Source organism: Cataglyphis hispanica, chromosome 4, assembly GCF_021464435.1.
Source record: "Cataglyphis hispanica isolate Lineage 1 chromosome 4, ULB_Chis1_1.0, whole genome shotgun sequence".
In the NCBI taxonomy this organism is placed as follows: Eukaryota; Metazoa; Arthropoda; class Insecta; order Hymenoptera; family Formicidae; genus Cataglyphis; species Cataglyphis hispanica.
Genome location: NC_065957.1, coordinates 10539359 through 10561992, shown reverse-complemented (window position 1 = coordinate 10561992; position 22634 = coordinate 10539359). Strand labels below are relative to the sequence as shown.

The 22634-nt window shown below is 38.3% G+C and overlaps 2 protein-coding genes across 6 annotated transcripts in view; both read left to right on the top strand.

Annotated features, from left to right (window-relative positions):
* LOC126848808 (retinol-binding protein pinta-like) overlaps positions 1-22634 on the top strand; it is a 562409-nt gene that overhangs the window by 192065 nt on the left and 347710 nt on the right. The window lies entirely within an intron of this gene.
* The window catches only part of LOC126848768 (homeobox protein cut), a 137036-nt gene continuing 118708 nt past the window's right edge, over positions 4307-22634 (top strand). For 4 of the 5 annotated variants that reach the window (XM_050589943.1, XM_050589946.1, XM_050589944.1 and 1 more), the window contains exons 1-2: positions 4307-4543; positions 11526-13091. In XM_050589943.1, the coding sequence (XP_050445900.1) occupies positions 12993-13091 (99 nt within the window). In that variant the 5' untranslated portion in view covers positions 4307-4543; positions 11526-12992. The remainder of the gene's footprint in view (positions 4544-11525; positions 13092-22634) is intronic. The other variant, XM_050589942.1, reaches the window with a different exon arrangement.

The window sequence follows — 22634 nt, the reverse complement described above, 5'->3', positions numbered from 1 at the left end:
CATATAATTGAGTCGTTATATTAATGATTTATTAATTAATTATTATTTTAAATTTGAATCTTATTAATGTGTAACGTAACAAAGCAAAACTCTTCAAAGTTCGATACATTATTGAATGATAATATTCAATCTTTCGATCGTAGATAGCATACAATGGAGCGTGTTATGATTTGCGATTATATGAGCTAATGAATTATATTTCCGTCACACAATTATACATATGGAAGTTAAATGCGATCTCTTAAGAAATGTCTTAATTAATCCTCAGAAGCGTTTATTGCAAATTACTTCTTGCTGTGGTAATTAGGCAAAATTACAACGTTCGCGTTGCACAATAAAGTAGAACAGGCAGCATGAGAACTACGTTGCTGCAAGAACGGCCGCTTTAGTTTTCCTTATCATTTGCTGCGTGGAAACAAAATCTTATTCTTTTAAAATATGCATATCTTAATTAAAATAACGCACCATTGAATCTAAGACTTTTCATAGCGATTAGAATGTGTGTAACTAATTTATAGATAATTTATTTATTTTTTAATTTATTGTTTTGTTATTATTAAAATAATAACACGTGCAAAAAAAATATGTGCTTAATAATTAAGATTCTCGATATAGTAGAATAATTCGATAAGGATTAACGAAATATTATAAATATTTGTATATGTGTATTCCAATTTAATATTGATCGACATGATTATTTGCAAAATTGTAATTATAATAATGCACAAGGAATTATAATAATGCACATCATTTTGTACACAGGAATAAATATCGACAAGCGATATCGCGATATCATTGTATACTTCGAAATTTCTCCGAATTGTTGAAGGAAATTATCACGCAATTGCGTACTTCTTGCGTGCATTTGTTTGTTTATTATGTGTGTAGACGGCGGTGACATACTACCGATACATGCGACATAAGCATTTTTGAATTTTGACGTCTTCCTAAGTTCGATTGTTTTGTTTATGACAACAAAACGAGATAACACGTTTCAAACTCTCAAGTACAAGCATAAGTTTTTTTCTTTTTTTCCAATATATGTATATGTATATTTTTTTGTCTATCTAAATATAATTCGATATTATATAAAGATGTATAAAGATTTAAAAAAATGTTTATCATATTAATCACTTAAGTATAAAAGACTATAATTGCATTATTTACTATACAATTTTCAAGATTCATTTTTGATATAAAAATTTCCATTCACACGATCCACCAGTGAATTTGTTATCGCAAGTTCGATACTCACGTTTATTATTACGTATTGTATAGCGATTATATGAAATTCCAAGAAATATGGTACCACATGTAATCGGCTATTCCCTGTATGACTCGACCCGAGAGTGTTGAGTATCGCTACGTATAGTGAAATACGATCCTGTCGACGTTCCTGGCCTACATTGCCACTCATTATGTGATCGAAAGTAAACGCTTAACCCTCGTCTCAGGAGGACAATCTTGAACAATAGATTGCGCGGAGCAGACGTATATTACATCACAGACATATCAGGTATAAACCACCAATTGTGTATATAGCGATATCAATTTGCAGATCGAATACAAAAAAAAAATTTTTTTCTTATATTTCTCAGTAAAAAAAAAAAAAGAGAGAATCTATTTAAATCTAGCTAGAATATATTACTACTTTATAACATTAGGCACAGCTGTCAAAGAAAGATAATTTATTAATGCGATTATTAGAGTTATAAACTATTGCTAATTGCAAGCATAATTCATCGATCAAGATGACACGTTTGATCTATTCGCTGTGGAGTATATTAGCAGAAAACTCTTCGTACAATTAGTATACGAGTATATGAGCTCCGAAGAGTAATGCCGTTCCAGTCATTTGAGGGTTTGTCTTTTACACGCGGCAACGTTTCTGTATGTACTTACAAGCGAAGTAACGTACAGCAAATGGTCATGGCCAACGCGCGACGAACCGAGATCTCGTTTCATCAGATCTTCAGAATTGCGCTCGAATAGCATTAAGCGCGAGAATAACGTGGAAGCAGTTTTAATTCCTCTCGAGGGTCGCACTTTCCCATCTCTTTGTAATATATAAAATTAGAAATGAGACCCTCAAAAATTATACTTAATAATGACTCGATTTTACTCTAACTTTACTACAATATCGTACGTGAGTTAATATAAATGATTGTTAGAAAAAGCAAGTTTTCTAAGAATAATTTATTACATTTATGACACAAATAAATATTTTATGAAAAGCTTTTCTCGTTATGACAAGACAAGAAAACTTGAATATCACGAGTTGTTAAAAAATTTAAAGATTTTTGCTCGATTAGTTGTACACTCGACGAAATAAATGAAACGGTAATTAATTAAAATCGATCGTGCAAATTAATTCTCGAAGAGAAGATTGCGACAATGCGCGGCAGGAATTTTTAAAGAGTGTGCTGCACATTGTCGGCCAAGGCTCTCAGGATGAAAGCTGCTATTCAGATCTTAACGTTCGTTCAAGTGCACTTTTCTGAAAGCCATTTCCAAGAGTGCGTATACTCTAAGTTATACACATGTTACGTTATAGCCCCTGTGTATATCTTATAAGATCATTTTATAAGATCATCTTATAAGACCATTGCCTAAATAAGGTTTATGTTCAACGTAACCGGCTATAAAACTAAATATTTATATACAAAAAAAAAAAAGAATTAAGTGATTAGATAATTATTTTTTAAAGATAATAATTGATTAAATCACAAACAAGATAAAATAAAAGTAAAAGTATGGCTAATTAAATTTTAATGTTCGTTAAAACATCGGCTATTAATAAATCATTAAAATCTTTTGCGAGAAATCAGAGAAAAGTTAACGCCAATGTTGTATTGACGCGACAAATGTCGCTACAGTATACGAGTTGCGAAAGTGCATATACAGGCTTTCGGGTGAGGATGAGAAGCGAGTAAAGGTAAGGGTGGAAAAACGTCGAGCTGTGTGATCGTCCAGAAGGGACGGCGGTGGGGGCAGCGAGGGGTTTAGAACCTGCGCCTAAGATCACCCCTTCCGAGCGCATGCTCATGCACCCCTTTTCCCACCCTGTCGCCGTGCTTCGACTCCCGATACGATCGGAAAGAAGAGCCGAGAGGCAAACTATCAGTTTTTCTTATTTTTGCGACCTGTCTACTCGGAGATTGCAAATATATATATTTTCTTGCGAACTTGGGATTAATATCACGAGATATGTATAAAAGCTTTTTATTTGGGGATAACGTACATAAATATTATAATCTCGTTAACTGAATATTTTATAATCTGCTTTTAAAGTTTTCTTTAATTCATTAATAATCTTAAATACTATTTTTTTAAAGATTAAAGTAAAAGTTACAGAAAGATAACAATATATCCTTAATTTACATCTTTTTACAAATATATGTATGATTCTTAATCATAAAACCTTGCATTTCAGGAGCAATATATCAAAAAATAATAATAAATAATCAAGAAAAGAGGAAAAAATTCAATATTTGATATAAATAAAAAGATCAATAATAACATTTAATTAGTAAATAGAATGTAATCTCTTCAGTCGCACGTTCTCCCATCATCGTGAAAATGAAAGCCCTATCAATATAAACGGCACATCTTTGAGCGTAGCACAACCCTTCTTTCCTTCGATCAGCCCCCGTTGAAGTCACCGATATTTCCGATACCTGATATATAGCGAAGCGTCCCTCGGCGTTGTACGTCGGTCCGTGTCCTCGTGGCCGTGGATGGAAGGGGTGGCCGACTATCTGGTGGGGGTAACCACCCTCGCGTTCCAGCAGGCTGGTTTCCGTCGCTTTGCGTTGCGCGGCGCCACCGTACGGCCCGCGCCGAGGCAATCTCCCGCTCCCGAGCCGATTAAGTCTTGTCTGACCTCGATGCGTTCGCGTACCCCGTATCGTCCACCCTGCGTTCACCCGCGGGGGGCACGTCGACGACGGTCGAGCGCTCGACCGAGCGTCCGCGAGACGACGACCACGCTCCTCGACCGAGTGTCCCGGCGCACCGATGGCGCGCGGCGGATGCGCCGCGAGACCGAGGCGGACAATTCTTTCGCCGGGGTGGAAAAGTGCGTGGCCGGAGGGATGACTGCGAGGGCTGCAGGCACCGAGCGCTCGAGTTAGTCTCGGCCAGAACACAGGCCCAGTAGGATCATCGCACACGCATGCGAGGCGCCGTGGAGTGCGTGGATCGAACCAGAGCCCGACACGACGCTTCACGCACCGTATCATCGGGCGAGTGCACGCAAGTGCTTCGGTGTAAGGTGCGCTCCTCCCCTCCCTCCCTCTCCCTTCCCCCTCTCCCCTTACCATTCCGCATACTCGAGGACACTCGCGCGAGTAAAGGAGACGCTTCCTCACCGCTCACTACGAGTTCATTTTTTTTCATCTGCTTCGTGTGTGCGGAGTCTCTTTTTTTTTTCCACCGTCCGAATCCGAACGGACTACGAAGATCGCGAGGGAGACACGAAGGTTTCGAGGGGTAACACGAAGAGTAACTGCGGAGAGCGGCGGAGAGACTGTGTTTTCATCAGGTGATTGTCACCGGCGATTGTGATTGTGTACTTGTGATGATCTTCAACTGTGACAAAGTTTTCGTTCGAGAGATTTCGTGATAATCCAAGTTGACGCGGGTGATTGGCACGTAGGGACTATGCGCTGATAATCTTGAGCAATATTTTCCAAGATATGTTTTCGCGGTCGCACGATACATTTTAAATAATTATCATACAAAGAAATATGAAAGATAGAAGTTTGATATAAAATTGCAAATGAAAGGCGTGATTGTCTCATTTCAATATCTTAATTTGAAATTGTAATCATAATAAAATGTAGAAATTTTCTCTTTTAAATTAAATATTCAAACATAAATTGCTTATGCGCGATAAAATGATATCTTTTTGATATTTTTACAATCGGTATATTTCGAGATGAAAAAATATATTTGACTTTTTATCATAATAAAAATTATTTAATTATAAATATTTCAATATTATTACCGCACATATATATTTATTTTCAACAATTTCATTACGAATATTTTATATATATATATATGTCATTTTTTATATATATAGAGATAAAATAGAGAATAGAGAGAAAGTTATAAAAATTTAATTACTTCTTTTAAAAATATTTTCTTTCGAATGATAGTAACTTTAGAATTTTATAAGCAGACTTGATAAAGCAATGTATGAAAAACTATGCAACAGTAACATCTTAAAAGAAAATACTTTTTTGAGCAATCGAATTGTTCGAGAGATGCTACGATAAAATTTTTTCAATGGCTATTTTCGTAGAATTTTCTTTCGCGCTGTAAGTGTCGCATCTCCGCGAATACGTCACACATATGCAGGCATTCTTTAGGATTATCTGAAAGTCGAAACGGGACCAACATGAACGTGACCATCAGACGGATTCCTGATCGTCTCGGGCGCATTACGTACCTTTATCTCAAGCGGTCAAGCAACTTGCCTTACGGCTCGGGAAGGAGAGTGAGAAGCGCGATTCGAGTGGCTCTCTGTCGGAGAACTCGAGACCCGGTTGATAGCACTTAGCTGACTATTATAATTCGCGCGAGTTTCAGATCAGCAAACACGTAAACCTTAACGTCTCGAGTATGAGATCGTAAACTTCATTTGCGTTTCAACGCGCAGAAACTGGCGTCAAGTGTGTTCGCGAAACTCTCGCGACCGTTGACGAGAGATCATCATTAGTGAGAGAGATTTTCCAAAAATCGTCGGATAAACTGGCTTTAGTCAAAGAAATGCGTCTCAAAGAAATTCGTGAGAAATTAAATATAACGTTAACATTATACGTGAAAAAAGTGCAACTACTTTACTTAAAAGACTATTTAATTACGATCGATGTTTTGCCGTCAGCTGCGCTTCTTCGACGTCTTACGCGAATGTCGCGCGAGCCGTTGCGGATGACAGGAGGTTTTTCTGAGAAACTCAATTTCTCCTCCGAGAGATATCCGTGAGCGAGCGTCGTCTCGAAGAATAATCATCGCGTATACCCGGATCGAGTTCATTCTTTTGGATACCATACGTATCTCACTCCGTTTCCCCCGCCTCGTTCTTATCCGGTATAAAAAAGATTTTGCTTACTGTCATACAGACGGTTAAGTCTCATGTCGTTTCTACCGCGAGCGTGTTGTCGCGCGACGACGTCCCTGAGCGCGGCTCTTGAACTTACGACGATTCTCTCGTTCGTTCGTTGCGCATCCTTCGTGTGCCTCCGCGCAAAAGATATTGTTACAATCGCCAGGGAGTCTTCGAAGAGAATCGCGTTGCCACTCGAAGACCAATGGCGGGGACAGGGCGGCGGAAGGGACTTTATCGTCGACTGGTATATTGAGTAGCGTGTGACCGTTGGAAGAAAGTGAGTCTCTCTGCTGCGAGCAGCGAAATTCCAAGACGACCGTGACGCACGATGTCTCTCGCGGTTCCGTTTTCGACAGCCGGCAGTCGGCGACTTTTTGTTCGGGCCGTTCCGTTCGTGCGCGATGTCCTAGACATGTTCCCGTGACAAGGTAAAGAAATCCCTCCGATTAAACGAGCGTTTCAAATTCTTAAAGGTTTCGTTCAAGTCACCTCAATGAGTAGCTCCCATCTGATGATGTCAACTTTCTCTCTCTCTCTCTCTCTCTCTCTCTCTCTCTCTCATATGAGAAAATTATTGACATATACTTTCTTATATGTACCAACTTGAGCAATTTTTTTATCACCGATTTTTCATATTTTAATCTACCATAAATCAATTTTCCAAATCAGAATTAGTTTAATAATAGTCGATTTCTTGTATATATTTGCATAGTACATATTCGGTACTTAATATTAAATAAAAAAGACAACGAATTATAAAAACATTCATTCTTGGCCGGCATGTATTTTTCGGGCGACGTGTGTAAAAATTCGTGACGGACGACAATGGTAATTTGCATAAAGCGAAACACAATTGAGAAACCGCTTAAGCGATGCAACGGCGACGCGGAAAATGGCCGAGAAATTCGGTTTTTGTTCTCATCGATGGACGATGTAAATGCGACATAAACCTGCGCTGCTACGGGCACACACGTCTAGGAAATATGTAATTTAAACTCGAAATGATTTGTCGCAAGTGAGTTATTCCATGGTACATCGAAATCCGGGCAGCACGTCGCATATCAGACGACGCATTAACTTGTCGTACTATTACGAGAACCGACCGGCCATACCGTGTATATACGAGCAGTAAAATCGTCTCAACGGCATTGCAAAATGCGAGGGTGTATTCGTGTTTTTGGCCAATCGCCGAGCGTCCACACGCGGTCGAATACTTTCGGCGTAATTTTATCTTTATCGTAAATGTAAACGATCGTCCGATTTTTCTTTAACGAACGATTTTTCAAAAATCTGCAGAAATATTACGCACAAATATTACGTACAAATCGGCAAAAAATAACAAGTATTTATTATGCATCATCATGATTCCCTTAAAAACTTTTTGATATTTTATTATTTTAGTTTACTGCTATATTTTTGACTAGTAATATTGTTAAACACACAGAAAGTCGACATAATCCACACAAAAAAATTTCTATTTAAATTTGGTATTCTCTGACAAATATTTGACATATCTGACTGCGAGATACTCCGTTTTAATATTAATATTTGCAATAATGTAATATAATTCTCCAATACAAAGGCTATTTTAAAGAACTTATCGAATAATAGACTAAAAGCGATAGACTGTTCAGAATGTGTCACTGAAAGTTCATGTTACTTCATTAAATGCTAAGTAACGAAGTGTCAGTCAAATTTATCTGCTCATTTTCGATCAAAAATAACCATCTCGATTGTAATTCTAATTATCTGGCAAACTTAATGTTCATATCTTTTCAGTATTATAACCAGATAAAATATTATCTCATTAAAAAATATTTTCTATATCATCCCTTTTTTTAGAGCTCACTCAGTCACATTATTTAAAATATTTAATTGTTTTCATAAAATGCAAGTTTTCTTTTGCATCTATCGGTTTAGCAGAGTACTTTTTTAAGACAAAGTTAAATTATTTATATTGGTGAAAAAATACTCATAAATATAAGAAAATTTAATTCCTTTTCATTTTTTTTCTTCTGAAATAAAAACCTCAGATTTGTCAAAATTATAATCTTTTTTTTTTCCAAATGTTAAATGTACAAGAATTGCTACACAACACACACACACACACACACATACATACACAATTATGTCATAAATATTTCTGCAATCATATAAAAACTAAGTTTGCAAAAATCTTGATATACGTGATTTTGACGTGATGCAACGTCAAAATTGTCAAACTTTCGCTCGAAAGTTAATTTTGGAATCGCGTTTTAATTCTATATTCAGAGTATCTTTATTCTATTTAAAACTCGAGTCCACATTCTTGTCGTTGGCGAAACGAGCATCGCGTAACTTAACATTTGTTCGGACCACCGGCTCTGCCAACAATATATCCAAGTGTGAACAACGCGTAATATTTCTAAGCATCGAAGACGGTAAGACGAAGAGAATTGCTGCTGCTAACCTGGCCCGCGACACATATGCTTGCGTACACGCAGAGATACACACGCACGTCGCGCACGCCGGCCGGCGTTGACAAACTAATCCCCGCAGAACTATACCGGGTGATCGTAAAGTACACGCTGACAAGTATGCCAGTCGTGTAGTATTTTCGTAATGGAGTCGCGCCTGATAAATTTCGCATGTTAGCCTGGCGAGCGCGCAAACTCACATAATCGCACATCGTCACTTTCGAAAATTAGTTTATGAAATTTCTGTGCTTTTTGTGTGGCAGGTATACGTGCGTGCGCAATTGATACTTTACACGAATTATTCTTATCGCCGCTCTTGTGAAACGCGTTTGGATTCTAAAAGATTTTCAAGAAAAGTAAAATTTTTTTTCACGAGGATTAATATAAAGATATCTTGTTATCTCTTTAAGCATTGCTCTATCAAATAATACGATAAAATTACGTAGATTTCTTTTCATTAGTAATTAAATGCAACATCCTCTCCTTTTCTCGCAACGATTTTCGATTATCGTTTATCTTGCTTGCTCCGTTCGAGAATACGTTCGAGACGAATGGTATCTGCTGCGGAATACGAAAACAGACACTGTCACATTAATAACAACTAGCTGAAATTCCCTAAACCAACAGCCATAGAAACCAATCCCAAACTGTTGATGGTGCTGTGAATTAGCGCGGAATACTTAACCATACAAAATCGATCGTCACGCTGCAACTTTATGTTCTGTTAATCGAGCAACAAGTATCTAGTCAGTATCCTAATGACAGCGTGCCGAAATGTTAAATAGATTGCAGATATACTTGCTATCACATTCAATCAAATATTCTTACTTTCTGCTAACTTTAATTTATGCTAATGTCGTGCTAATCTGCCAACTGCTAATGATGTATCATAAAAATCAGTTTCATCATATTAATCATACTCGGTTACTAATGAAGGAATTGCAACGTGTTATCTTAACTTGTATAATAAACTCTAAAAATAAGAAAAATGATTTACTCGCATAAAGATAGCTAATAATATGTCTAAATAATAATATAATAACATTTTTTTCAATATGTTTTCTTCAGATATTATAACTTTAACATGAATGCAAATTATGTGCGTTAATATAGATATTTTTCTTAATTTTAATTTTTAAAATTTCATAAAATATTTTTACACATGTTTGTGCGACTTTTGCAAATGTAAAATGAATTCATTTAATCGAAGTGCGACAATTAACTTGTGACGATCGACAATTAACTTCTGCAGTCGAAAGTCAGTGTACAGTAGATAATCAGTAATGAAAATGAACGTTACATGTGCTCGTATGTGCGCCGAGTTCGATACCAGCTAAGTTAACTAGTGCGAAGTGGGTTTACCGCGGTAAAAGGCGGCTTGTACCGGCTAACCCCTTCTGTGGGCTATTACCTGCACGCGTGTGCCCTTAGCCTATTTTTTTATTTACGACGCATAAGTCAAACCTATAACACCGCGACAAAAACAATTCTCGTATGAATTGCTCGATATTGCTTCTTTTCTCCTTTCTTCCGAGACATATAATCATCAGAGTTCGTACATACATTTTTTATAAAAAAATTTTTTGTCCTCTGACATAAATTTTACAATCAAAAAGTTAAAATCGCACACACGCATAATTTGAATGGGGACATTCTAAATTAAAGGATTTATTAAGAAATCTCTCGCCTATCTCATGGACTGAATTATTAAAAGCAGTGAAATTTTAGCTAAATTCTTAATAATAGATTTTAATAAATGAAGGATCGATTGAAATATAATGTCTAAGTTTTTGACTTTTAACTTCAACTAGATTCAGTTCATGAATTAGAAAGAAAACTTGTCCGGCTTTTTTAATTTTCAAGTAATTTTAGATATAAAAAAAAAAAACTGAGTAGTGGATAAACTTCGCGGAAGGAGTCTTTAGACTGTAATTTTTATTTTTGTGTAAATGACAATTTGAACAGTTTTACTTTTCTCATAATGATTTTCTATTTTTATAATTTTCATTTTTTTTTTAAGTGTCGTCAAATTTAATAAAAAAAAAATCTTACTCTAAAGAAACTAATAAAGTTTTGATTTTTAATTAAAATTATTTTTTGTAACATTAAAAGTTTTTATAAACAATTGTCATTTACAAATTGTCATTTACTTAACTTTGCTGTTTCAATGCTCCAATTGTCTTTTCTTTTCCTTCATGTCTCGTCTAGTGCTCTTCTTCTGTCAAAATTAAGAAAAGTTTCAAGAAAAAATATCTATCTCTCTATCGGACTTGATAAAATTTAATCAGATTTATTTCATAATCAAACGTCCGATTTATCTTTAGACAGTTTGCTCTGATTATTGTTGATGACATGAATAATTTTTTATTTTACTCAATCGAATCATTAATAAAAACATCATTAGCATCTGAAAGATCGCAACATGCTTGTATAATTTGGATATTTTTTTTTTATAAAGAATATATTTATTTGCATTGTCAAGATGAAGAATTTTCGTAGACTTGAGAGTAAGAAGGCAAAAAAAGTAGAGAGAGAAAGATAAAAAATTAAAAAAAATGGAGCAGACCGATAGATGGAACGAAAGGGAGATAGATCGGATGGAAAGGATGGGAAATCAGAAGAAAAAGAGGAAGGTACGAGAAGAAGGGAACTAGCGATCGGCAGGGGTTGGAAAGGGCGGTCGGGGAGTTGAAAATATGAGATCCGCTCTGGTAGGGACCACCTAGCCAGCCTCCGTTTCTTTCCGCGGCTTCCCACTCCTTCCCGCGGCTTATCCCTACTAGCGCGGTATCCTTACCGAGATCAGACGGCGCGTGAGCGTAGTAGGGTTGCTCGCAGAGTCCGAGATTGGTCGCGTGGGGGGTTGGTCTACCCTCACTACGTGCCGCAGACTCCGCCTGTTCCCCACTATTTGCTCCGCGCCTCCTCCAGGCATTGCATCGGTCGTCCGGTAGCTCTTAGTTTCAGGTTAGGAGCCTGCTAGGACGGGTCTCGTTCTCTCTTCTTGAGGTCATCCGGACGAGAGCGAACTAAAGGGTTCGCAACGGTTCGGGTACGCCAGTGGAATCACGAAACGAGGAAAAAGGGAAAGAAAAAAAAAAAAAGGGAGCACACGGAAAAACACAGCCGTCTCTTATCATTTGGCCCATCGATAGGAGGAAATATTGGACGTGACATCGTGCTTGCTATCAGATCGATATCGATGAGATTCAAGAGACTCTGTCGCAGAACGGATTACGAGAAAAACAGATTTTGGAATCGCGTGGCGTATCAATCGAGTGTTGCATCAAGTGTCACCAAAGTGTTCCGAATCTCCAAGTGATATACCTCGTGAGGAGACTCCGTATCGTCGTGATTGTTTTTTCTTTTTTTTGTGTCGTCGACTGTGCGCGAGTGTCACGAACTGGATCCTCGTTGGCGCGAGTGAGTAAACATTTGATCTGTTCCGTGCCGTGTGATGCGGCAGCGCGTTGAGATTTGCGGCTCGCGTTATCGCTACGTGGACGACATCGGCGAGAGCTCGACATTAATATCGGCCAATCACCGTCTGTGAGAGAGAGACTCTTCGCAATCGTAACGATTTCGCGGATGGCCCGGTCCAGGCACACCGCGATCCTTTAATAGTGATAATACTAATGACACGGTGACGAATGATACGGATCATCACGATCCGTCGATCGAGACACTCATCGGCACAATAGTGATGATAATGCCGTGGTACCGAGCACGTTTTCGACAAACGTGAAACCGTCAGAATTCTTAGTGTCGTTGTGTTCTAGTTGTTTGATTCTCAACGTTACGTGGACGAATCGCGACGCGCTACATATAGTCCAGATGATCGGCTCGGACCACAGATCGATAGATAAAATACATACTCTGTGCGAGTGACAATTATCAAACGCTTGTAAAGTTTTCGAAAGAGTAAACTCATGAAGATCGAATGCACGCCGACACGATAGAGTGTCAGTCCGGCGATGTTGATCGCCAGGCAATAACACGAAAGTGCAAATCGTTAAGTGGACGCGTGACACGCATCGCGCTACGCCGTCAACTGCCGGTGAGAGACGGTACCGACGGAACCGCCGCCTAAAACGTGTTCTCCGAGCACGACCGGCAGCTCCGGAGGCGGCGGCGGCGGCGGCGGCGGCGGCGGCGGCGGCGGCGGAGACGGCGACAAACGAGGAAGAGCTGTTTCGCGCCCGCCGGAGAAGCTCGAAGCCGTCAAAGTGGCTTCGTCACTGGGGCTCCAGGGGCCTTCAGCGCCGATCGGGGCCCAACTACTGGCTACTGGTGGTTCGGAGGATGCGCCGACCGCGACCGTGTACCACGCCAATCTGGTAGCCGGTAGCAACACCTCCGTCGTGACTGCGGCGCTCCAGCAGCCCTTACTAGCGGGTCTAAACTCGGCGGCATTGGCCAGCATGCAGGCCTCCGCGGAGGCCAACTCGCGGAATATAACGACCATGGAATGGCTCTACAAGAAGGAGCCCTTGTTCACGCTCGCCCATTTCTGGCAACAGGTAAGTGCGCAACGATATCATTTCACGTACGCATGACGTAATTACCGCGAGGAGTTTAGTGTCATCGAATAGTGCGAATGTAGAATTAATCCTTCTCGCGTCGCTCGTCATACGAAACTCAAGTGATCTTCCGCATCCGATGAATTTTACCGACAAGAATTCGACGATTAGTGCGAATATAGAAAAAATGGAAAGAAAATTTTTTTACATATATAGAGGAGTGATCGCGATCGTGACTGCGTGCGCTTTGAATTTAGTGATGAAAATTAGTGGATAGAAGAATCTTTTCGGTCACACGAAAGACCAAGTGATTACGATTGGTTGTATTTTGTGTTTCGAAGTAGAGAAAGAGGGAGAGAGAGAGAGAGAGAGAGAACCTCGTACGGGTGTGCGTTCGCTCTGCGTATATCCGGAAATGGGCCGTTCGGCGTTGGCGTGGGGTGAGATAATCCCGGAGGGTTGCCGAAGGGTTCGACCGTGTCACGCGCTCGCTGCTGCTCGTAGGAACGCTTAAATCAGAAAATCTACTCGATGCGGATAACACAGTCATTCGATACGCCGCCAGTATTTACGCGATGGGACAGGCCGCGCTCTACGTAATTCGAAAAGAAAATACACACATTTTCCTGCAAAGCCTCACGCGTTTTCAATTTAAACGCGCACTGATACCGCGCGTTATAAATTTAGCCGCGATATTTTGGAATCGTTAATTACTAATAGCGTGACAATCTCTCTTGACATTTGTAGTTTAAATTATACGAATAATACGTGTGAATTATATATGTACATGAATATATCTACAAAATTATTGAGATATTTAATATAGAAGAAATAAGAGAAACTGATAAGACACGAAATGTTTAATATTCGCATATTTCTTATTGATAGCAATTGTGATTCAAAGTGTATCTATTATACAGCTGTTAATTAAGATTAACTTCATCTACGTGTGACATATCATAATTGCTGCTTTTAGATGCAATTATCTGTTAAATAATTTCATGTGTTTAAAAAAAGTCTCACGACTATTTTTATTGACAGATATGTGTAAAAGAAAATACGAAATATTATAAATATAATTTTAAATTACACAAACGAGAATGTATTATCACTGATAGAAATTTTAAATTTGAAAATTATGTTTCAATATACATTCACATAGACACTAGTGTGTGATAAATCAATATTTTATTTAATTAAACTTAAAGAGAAATGAGTGAAGTCTCTAAAATTATTAATATTTATATTTATTTTTCGTTTTTCGCATCTCTCTCAAAATCGTATATCGTGTTTTATTAGTCATCATTATATATCTGATTTTGCTAGAAACTGTCGTAATCTGACTACGTCAGATTTTCGCAAAATTTACTTGCCGATAAATAAAAACATTTCATCTGTCACATCACTGACAGTGCGATTCTTAGAGAAAGTATCCAGATATAATTGACAATTAAAATATTGGAACGGTTTTATTATAACGTGTTGTTTGAAAGTCTATCTTGCGAATATCATATCAAATCGTTCGTTTCGATAATTGTTGACGAATCGCTATATACATCGAGTACAGTTAATAAGGAAAAATTAAATCACCGCGTTTCTCCGTCAGTATTGATAAATAACGCGCGCAACTGATATCCATTAAGATCGGTCGTTTGCTATATCATTGGAACTATTCGTATCGTTGATCATTGAGTAAAAAAAAAAGAAAAAAAAAACGATCTGCCATTCCGCGAAGGCAGAATCGGAAGAAGTTAAAAAGAATTTAACATGCCCGTAGTTGTAACGAATGTACAGCTGTCATTATCCCGCTCGCTATGATTTATAAGTCGCTCGCTCATTAAGATAATTTGTACGTTTGAAGCGTTTTGTCAAACGTCACTATCGAGCGGCGAGTGAGCATCTCGAAAATAGAATCGCTCGTCGGTTAGCTTCATAAATAATTTCTAGCTGTCCGTTGATGGTAAATCTTCCACCGCAAAATCTTTCGGCACCTCGGCACGTAATTGCTCGTTGGTCAGATTCTCGGCCACTTGGCCGATTCTACGGTCAAAGGTCGAAGGTGTGAGGGTGGCTAACGTCGAAGTTTCCCTAGTGCGGTACTTGGTGTTTGGAGGATAGTTTAGCGATTTGGGGATGGCGCGGCCGACTTGTGGCAAAGTGGCCGACATAGAAGGAGGTTGTTGCTCGCTGATAAACGATAAAGCCCCACCGAAACCGAGTGCCGATGTTAATGACTGGACGCAGGAAATGCAAACGTTCGTCGTATCCTTTGATTAGCGGAAAGTCAACCGCGGGACGAAAAAAAGAAAAGGGAAGAAATCAGACAAATGTGAATGAACGGCGAGTTCCGCTATAAACTCAATATTTTATCGGATATTTCGGTAATTTATTGTTTTGTCTACCAGATTTATTTTGAGAAAGAAATTCAATATTGTTTGCTACGATTACTTGCTACAAAGTAAAATATTATTTTTAGATTTCTTATAAAAAATAGATACGCCTGTGCATGTATCTTTTGTTATCGTGTTTTCTTCTATTTTGCTTATATATTTGTATATAACTATCTATTTAGAAAAATAATGTCGTAATAATATATTAAGATGATAAATTGTTATCCGCGTATTGAAACTCATACTTGAACTTTATAAAATTTTAACATCCTGATTGGCTTAATATTGTTTAGAAAGCGAAATGCAGTTCATTTTATCAGTTATTCTCTTTTAGCATATAATAATGTTAATGGTTCCCCCCACCACATATACACACACAATCGAACGTTGGCTACCCTCGCTCGTTATTACTCAACTACCGGTTTCCTATAAAATACACCCGTTTAATAACGCGCGAACTAGTACCGCACCGTCCTTCACCACGAGATTATGACCCGCGCGGTACGGGACTATTAATGGCGCATAGTTTCATAATTATGTCTATTGATTAGGCTACGAGTTAATGACATGAGAGAGAGAGAGAGAGAGGCATCTCTAACCTGAGAAAACGGAAGTCTCTTTAGATTAAAACCTCTGTTTTATGTTTTAAGCAACATCGTGATAAAATATTGCAATTTTGCATTTTACTATCGAGGAAAATATAATGGAGATACACATCTTTTAAGATACAATGTGTTTCAAAATTGTAAATTTCAATTAATTGAGAAAATAATATTTTTTGTGCATTAAGTGGATTTTTAAGATTTTTTTAACTTATTAGAATTACTCTAAGATTATTCATATAATGCAAAGTGTACTTTGTCTACGAATAAGTATAACGTATTAAAACATAGCCGCGCGAAGTGTAAACAAATGGAAGTAAATTAACTCCTCTCATTGCGATGTAGTAGTTGAACAATGTGAACTCGTACTTTTAATTCGGCGCGGTTTCTAAACTAAGCAAAGTTGCAAAGCAGTTTACCATTTTAGAGCATTGAATAAAGACTAGTGACAAAAAACAAAAATATATAATACTATAATAAAAATAAAAATTAATATTTCAGATATTATGCATTATTCGCGTAATAGGCTGTTCTTGACAAGTCTGAGTGGGCTTTACTATATTGTATAAATTAATTCTATAAAGTATCCCGATGACAATACGCGGACCATGGAATAAAGTACATTGCTCCGTCTGGCGACGTGCAGAAGATTGCAGCGCAATTTTCTGACTCGCGCGCTATCGACGACAATCGAGTGAGTCTCCCAGCTCGTTAGCATCGTACATTTCTCGACATGATTGTATTGACTTTCAACGCTGATGTTTTACATTATCATTCGAGAATATAAAAAAAATTGTCCATAAAAATTTAATGTTACCGCGGATTATCTTGTTGATGTTTATCGATTTCAAATACGAATACTTATATAGTACGCCGTCAATAAATTATAGCAAAATCTCACATTGTGCACACTTAAAATTAATGTATGGCAAAAATGATTTTCATATTACAGACGAGCTAATCGCGTTGATATATCGCAGAATTAGGTTGTTGCACAAAAAAATTCATCCTGCAGCTATAAAAAAATCTGTAAAAAATCGTTTACAACAATGTCTGCAATTTCGAAACGAAATAGCAACTCTGAAGACCATGATTGAAAAAAAAAAAAACAATACTACATTCAGAGAGTTCTAGTGATCAAACTTTCTGTTCACCGAACGGAAATTGCATTGACATATGTGAATGTATATGTTAGCGAATATAACTTCCTTTTAGATAAGCATGCATGAATGCTGACAAATAGTATTGTAGAGTACTACAGAGAGAGGATGTTTTTGCGCGCAGAACAAGTTTTCGCATATACGAGTCTGCATTTGGCGCTTAATAAATTAAATTTTTATTAACCTTTATATACCTTTATAAAATTTATTTACAGCACGCACACGCGACTCAATGATATTTCTGGATGGAGGTAATATAATTTTCCGAGGAAAATAATTTCGATTGGAACGACCGAAACAACACTCGCCCGCGTAGATTCGATAAATGAGAGATCCGCGCTCGCTCGGTCGAGTGTCGATTCCGAGCGTGAAGGAATAAAAAAAGAAATAAAAATTCCTAAGTATCAGTTCCGGCTCGATCCGCAGCATCCGTGCGCGTGGAACGAGACCTCGGAGCGTACTCCCAATTAGGAGCGTGCCGGCCGTGAATGGACAAAAGTTTTGCCGTAGCTGGGTCCTCTCTCCATCCTCTCCCTGTGGTGGTTCCCCACTTCCACGACGTCGCATCCCCACCTTCGGGCACGTTTCGCGGCTTCGAGGTAGGGGAATCCTCTCCGACGAGGTTCCCGAAATCCCCGAGAGGCGGCAACACTTATCGAGGTGCGTCGTACGCCACGACGTGAGTCACGCGGACGTGAACGGGAAGGAGAGATCGCGGCGAGAGCGAGCGCGAAGAGAGATGGAAGGAGGTAGATGCGCGCTGCGAGTGAATGAGAGAAAGATAGAGGAAGGCTAAGTTGCACGAGCCAGAGATGTGTCAAAGGACGAAAGAATTTCTCTAGAGTACCCCTCTTTTTTTTTTTTTATTTCTAGAGACACATTGTTGTAGAACTCGGCAAATTGAAATACGAAATTGTATAATGGAAATCAATAGAAGATTAAGCACGTTGATGCATTTGAAGTACAATATTGGATACGTAGAGTTATTAAATTTCATATTTACGATATTATATCGTTCAATAAGAAAATAAACTTTTTTTTTTAAATTATTCTTCTCTTATGCGTGATTAATTAATTTTATAGAAACATCCATCGTTGCAGATATTTGAATCTCGTTGAAATGCAACAACGGTTGTATTCCATCGAAATTGTTAAACTCAAAATACGATATATTGTATGTACGTATTGCGAATGCAAACTGTAAATTACAGATGAATGTTTTATGTTGCTTGTAGGCTTGACCGCAATGTAATGTATTTTGGATTTACGACGTGCAATATCATTAGTGCGGATTATCGTCACTCGTTAAAAATTAATTATAGTAATTGGATATTAATTAAAAAGAAATTAAAACAGCGAAGATTAACAGACCGCGGTCCTGTTATAAACTTGCGTATTAATTATATTTAACGAACGCTCGATTTATTTATCTATATTTAGTATTAATCGTGAAGTAGTGAACGCACACATACACGCAGATGGTTTAAATTTTAAATTCTGAAAAATGATCGATATTTTATATGTATATATATATATAACGAAATTCTCTCTCTCTCTCTCTCTTTCTCTATGAGCCATCATGTAAAATTTCTTTAAAATTTATTTAATCGAATACGAATCAAACGTGACGAAAAATCGAATGAGACTTTAAATACCAACGTCTATAAAGAGAACGCAATGACAGATAGTGGCACGAAAAATAGAGCGAGATCGGGATAAAAAGACAGAGAAGGAGAAATTGACGAAGGAATCATTAGCGTGTTATATCGACACGAAGGTGCTGTATCGCGCAGCGTGTCGATCTCGAAATAGAATATAGGGGCTTATTTCGGAGATGCGCCGTCTCGTTGGTCTAGTCCAGGCTTGGTCTAGACTTATGTACCAGACCGAGGTACGCCCGTTTTACGGGCTGCTAGTAAGCAACGTGGTCGGTTGCACGCGAACTGTAAGTAAGCGCAGGTGCTCGCAGTCACGTATATATATATATTTGCCTCCTTGCCTTATTAAAATGTATAATGAATGACGCGTGCGTAGACGCAGGAGCGTGCGTGCGCTCCTTCTCGTCAAGAGCGCCGTTCCTTTTCGATGATTCTGAAAACTATGCATCAGTAATGAGACATTGCGTGGAATTGTAGTGTTTATTATCAAGATTTCACGTAAAGGTAATACTGTAGTATTACATATCGTATGTATTCCACGAAGACAGTTAGTGATTGATCGTAAAGGCAAAAGAAAAAGAAAAATAAGTTTCGTTATTGATAGTTTTCTTACTTCCGCTCGCGTTATAACTATTTCAGAAACGAAACGTTAATGACTAGAAAGATAACGATAACAATCTCGTATTGTAGATTGGATGTAGAAATGGATGAATTCTGTACGAATATGTAGGGATACGAATATTCTGTATGAATATACAGGGAGCCTAGACAACGAAAATCTCATCGGAAGAAACGCAAGTTTGATCAGCGTTAATACAATGTTCAACGATAAAAAGCAGGCAATAATAATAACAAAGGTTACCAGCTGAACAACCGTCGCAAAGAAGGGAAATTTGTGAGCAGGGAGAATGTGATATCGAAGGGCTTTATTAATTTCGCGCGGTCGTTATTTCTGAAATCGGTGATTTAACTGTCGGAGCTAGGAGTCGGGGCTTGTGAGCTTGGCTGCCTCGGCCAAACAGTGATTCACCCACACTCTAAAAATATCCAAATACACGCATCGCGAGAAAGAGAGAGAGATACTCGCGCCCCGAGCAACCCACTAACTACCGGGTGAAATGCCACGCGAGGGAGTATCGCGCGATAACGACTCCACGTAGGCAGTATTGGTGTTAAATTATTTTCCCGTCGATAGTTTATTCGATTATCGAGATGATGAACGAGACAATGCGCTCGTACACATGTCCCGCGTGCAATGTAAAAAGATTTTACACCATACTGATAACCGTACATATTTTTATTACCGTATATTTTCACGCGCGATAATCGCGCTAAAAATATTCTGCTCTTTTTTATTTATTGTATAAAATATCAATTATAATATTAAGACAGAGATGGTCGAGAGATGGTTTTACTATTTAGATTTATATTAATTTTCTCGTAATTTATTTTGTCCACTTTTTGCGCGTATTTATAGCATATTTGCATTCTGCTTTATACAAACAGCGAAAGCAAGAGCGATCACGAATCAGAATGTGTTTTTCTCTCACAACACCTGAAAACGTCTGATTCTCTGTCAATCGACTGTGCAGGTGAAAGTGAGCACTAACGCTCACTTCATGGGTCATCGATTGAGTATCCTAATGAATCCTTTAATTGCGTTGTTTAATTTTAAAAAAAAGAAAAGACACATTTCTTTATTATCAAATTATATGTAAAAAATGTAATTATATATGAAAAATTCGTAATAAATTTCGTATTCATTTTTCGCATAGATTCATTTTACAAGGCTTAAAATCGGACACTAAGCACTTCTATATTTTCTCAATACTTTCTCTCAATACTTTTAACACTCGTAAAACATATAAGTGTATGCTATTACACGTGCATCATCCAGTGCAATCTCGTCTTGGGCTCGCAAATATTTGTTAAGCTGCCTTACGAACGTCAATAAACCGTTGACCGTTCTGGCGCATAAACAAGATTCATAAAATACATCACAGCATATGCTTTCTTGTGAAATCTAAGAGCGTATTTACAATTCGCACGCTTCACATTACACGCGCAGATAACGTATCATCCCCTCTTCATTTCTCCGCGTATTATATCAGCGTTTCTACTATAGCCGGCCGCGATACCTCTTAATTACCACGACACGACCTACTGTGACCCGTGACCCCAAACTCCCGTCCCACGACTCGCATGATGCACTCCTCTCGCGCACTTCCTCGATCGAGGTGCCCTGAACTGGACCGCGCCGAAACTATAAACCCCTGAAGCTTAGTTGTAGTTCAATATTGAGGGCTCGTACGTGTGTGGTGAAATAATAGGTAGTAATTGCAAATTGCCACCGTAGACGCTTTCTCGTATCTCCGTCAGCTGCTCGTTTCGCTCGTAAACTACCTGTACGAGTCGCGCGCATTCGAACAATATTATTTTTCATCCAAAGATCAATCTTCAATTAAAATACATTTTCCTTTTATTATAATACTTTTAACGCCTTACTTATCGTAAAAATTTCCAAGAGCCTTATCTTGGAGAATGATTGACGTGATGCCGAAAATATTCGGTCCCCGTGACTTATACACAGCCTCGCATAACGCGTACGTCAATTTTATGCTTGAGATGGTAGAGTCGTTTTTTTCTAATCATTACTCGGAGAGGTTAGAATGCATGAGTCATCAGTTAGAATGTATTGTTGGAATGGATCACCCTGTACGCGTAACATCGAACGCGTGTATCGCGAGTTGCTGCGTCGCGTGTGCAACAGATGCGCCAGGCACGCGAGGCGCATACCTCGATGGGACATATGCGGGTCGCGAACTACGAACCTTCGTGAGAGAGACTCGTGAGACCTGTACACGATAGTAGAAATATTTGGCAAATCCTTTGAATTCCGAGAATCGAGCCTTGTGCTCTCTTAACGTCGCGTTAATCAATTTTTATTATATATGTTACGCACACGCGTCAGTTTATTATACCTGTATACATTGAAAGATGTAATATTTTCGACAACTTTATATGAAAAGAGAGAAACAAATTATCTCTGCAAAATAAGATGTGCAATTCCGAAAATGTGTTTTTAGCTAAGGCTAAATTCAAAAGAACATTCGTGTGAATTAGTACGCGCCGTCGCGAATGCAGATTAATCGTAGTCGCTACTCGTTTCTTCTCCCAACAGAAAATAAGCTCTTGCCCGTGAGGATGCTCCGAATAAGCGTGCAGACAGCTTCGAATGCCAGTCGCTATTGTGCTTTGCATTCGGGACCTCCGGCGTCGAAAGAATTGCCACAAGAGCAGGGATGAGTATCCAGAATAGCGAAACTCGAGAATAAGACAGTGTCGAATAAAACGAGATAAGGAAGGTACAATGTGTCTGAAAACGTGGCAACAATGTTTCTGATCATACTAATGATCTTTTCGCATTAATAACATATTAATAAATTGCAATAATAATTTTATTTTATATTTAAATTCTCTTTGTGAATGATTGTAAATAATTAAAAATTTCACGTAATTTTTTAATTTGATTATCGTAGTATATTCTGAAATATTTTCTAATCTTTTCTTAAATTTATACCGATTGCCCGAATAATCAACGAAAGTTTATCGTTGTCATAAATTTTTTTTCCACACGACGGAGAGGAATTTCCGATTCGCGATGATTCTTTCTCTCTCTCTTTCAGCCCCTCTTTGCACTTTTTTATCCCTTTCCTCTATTTCTCCTTTCTCC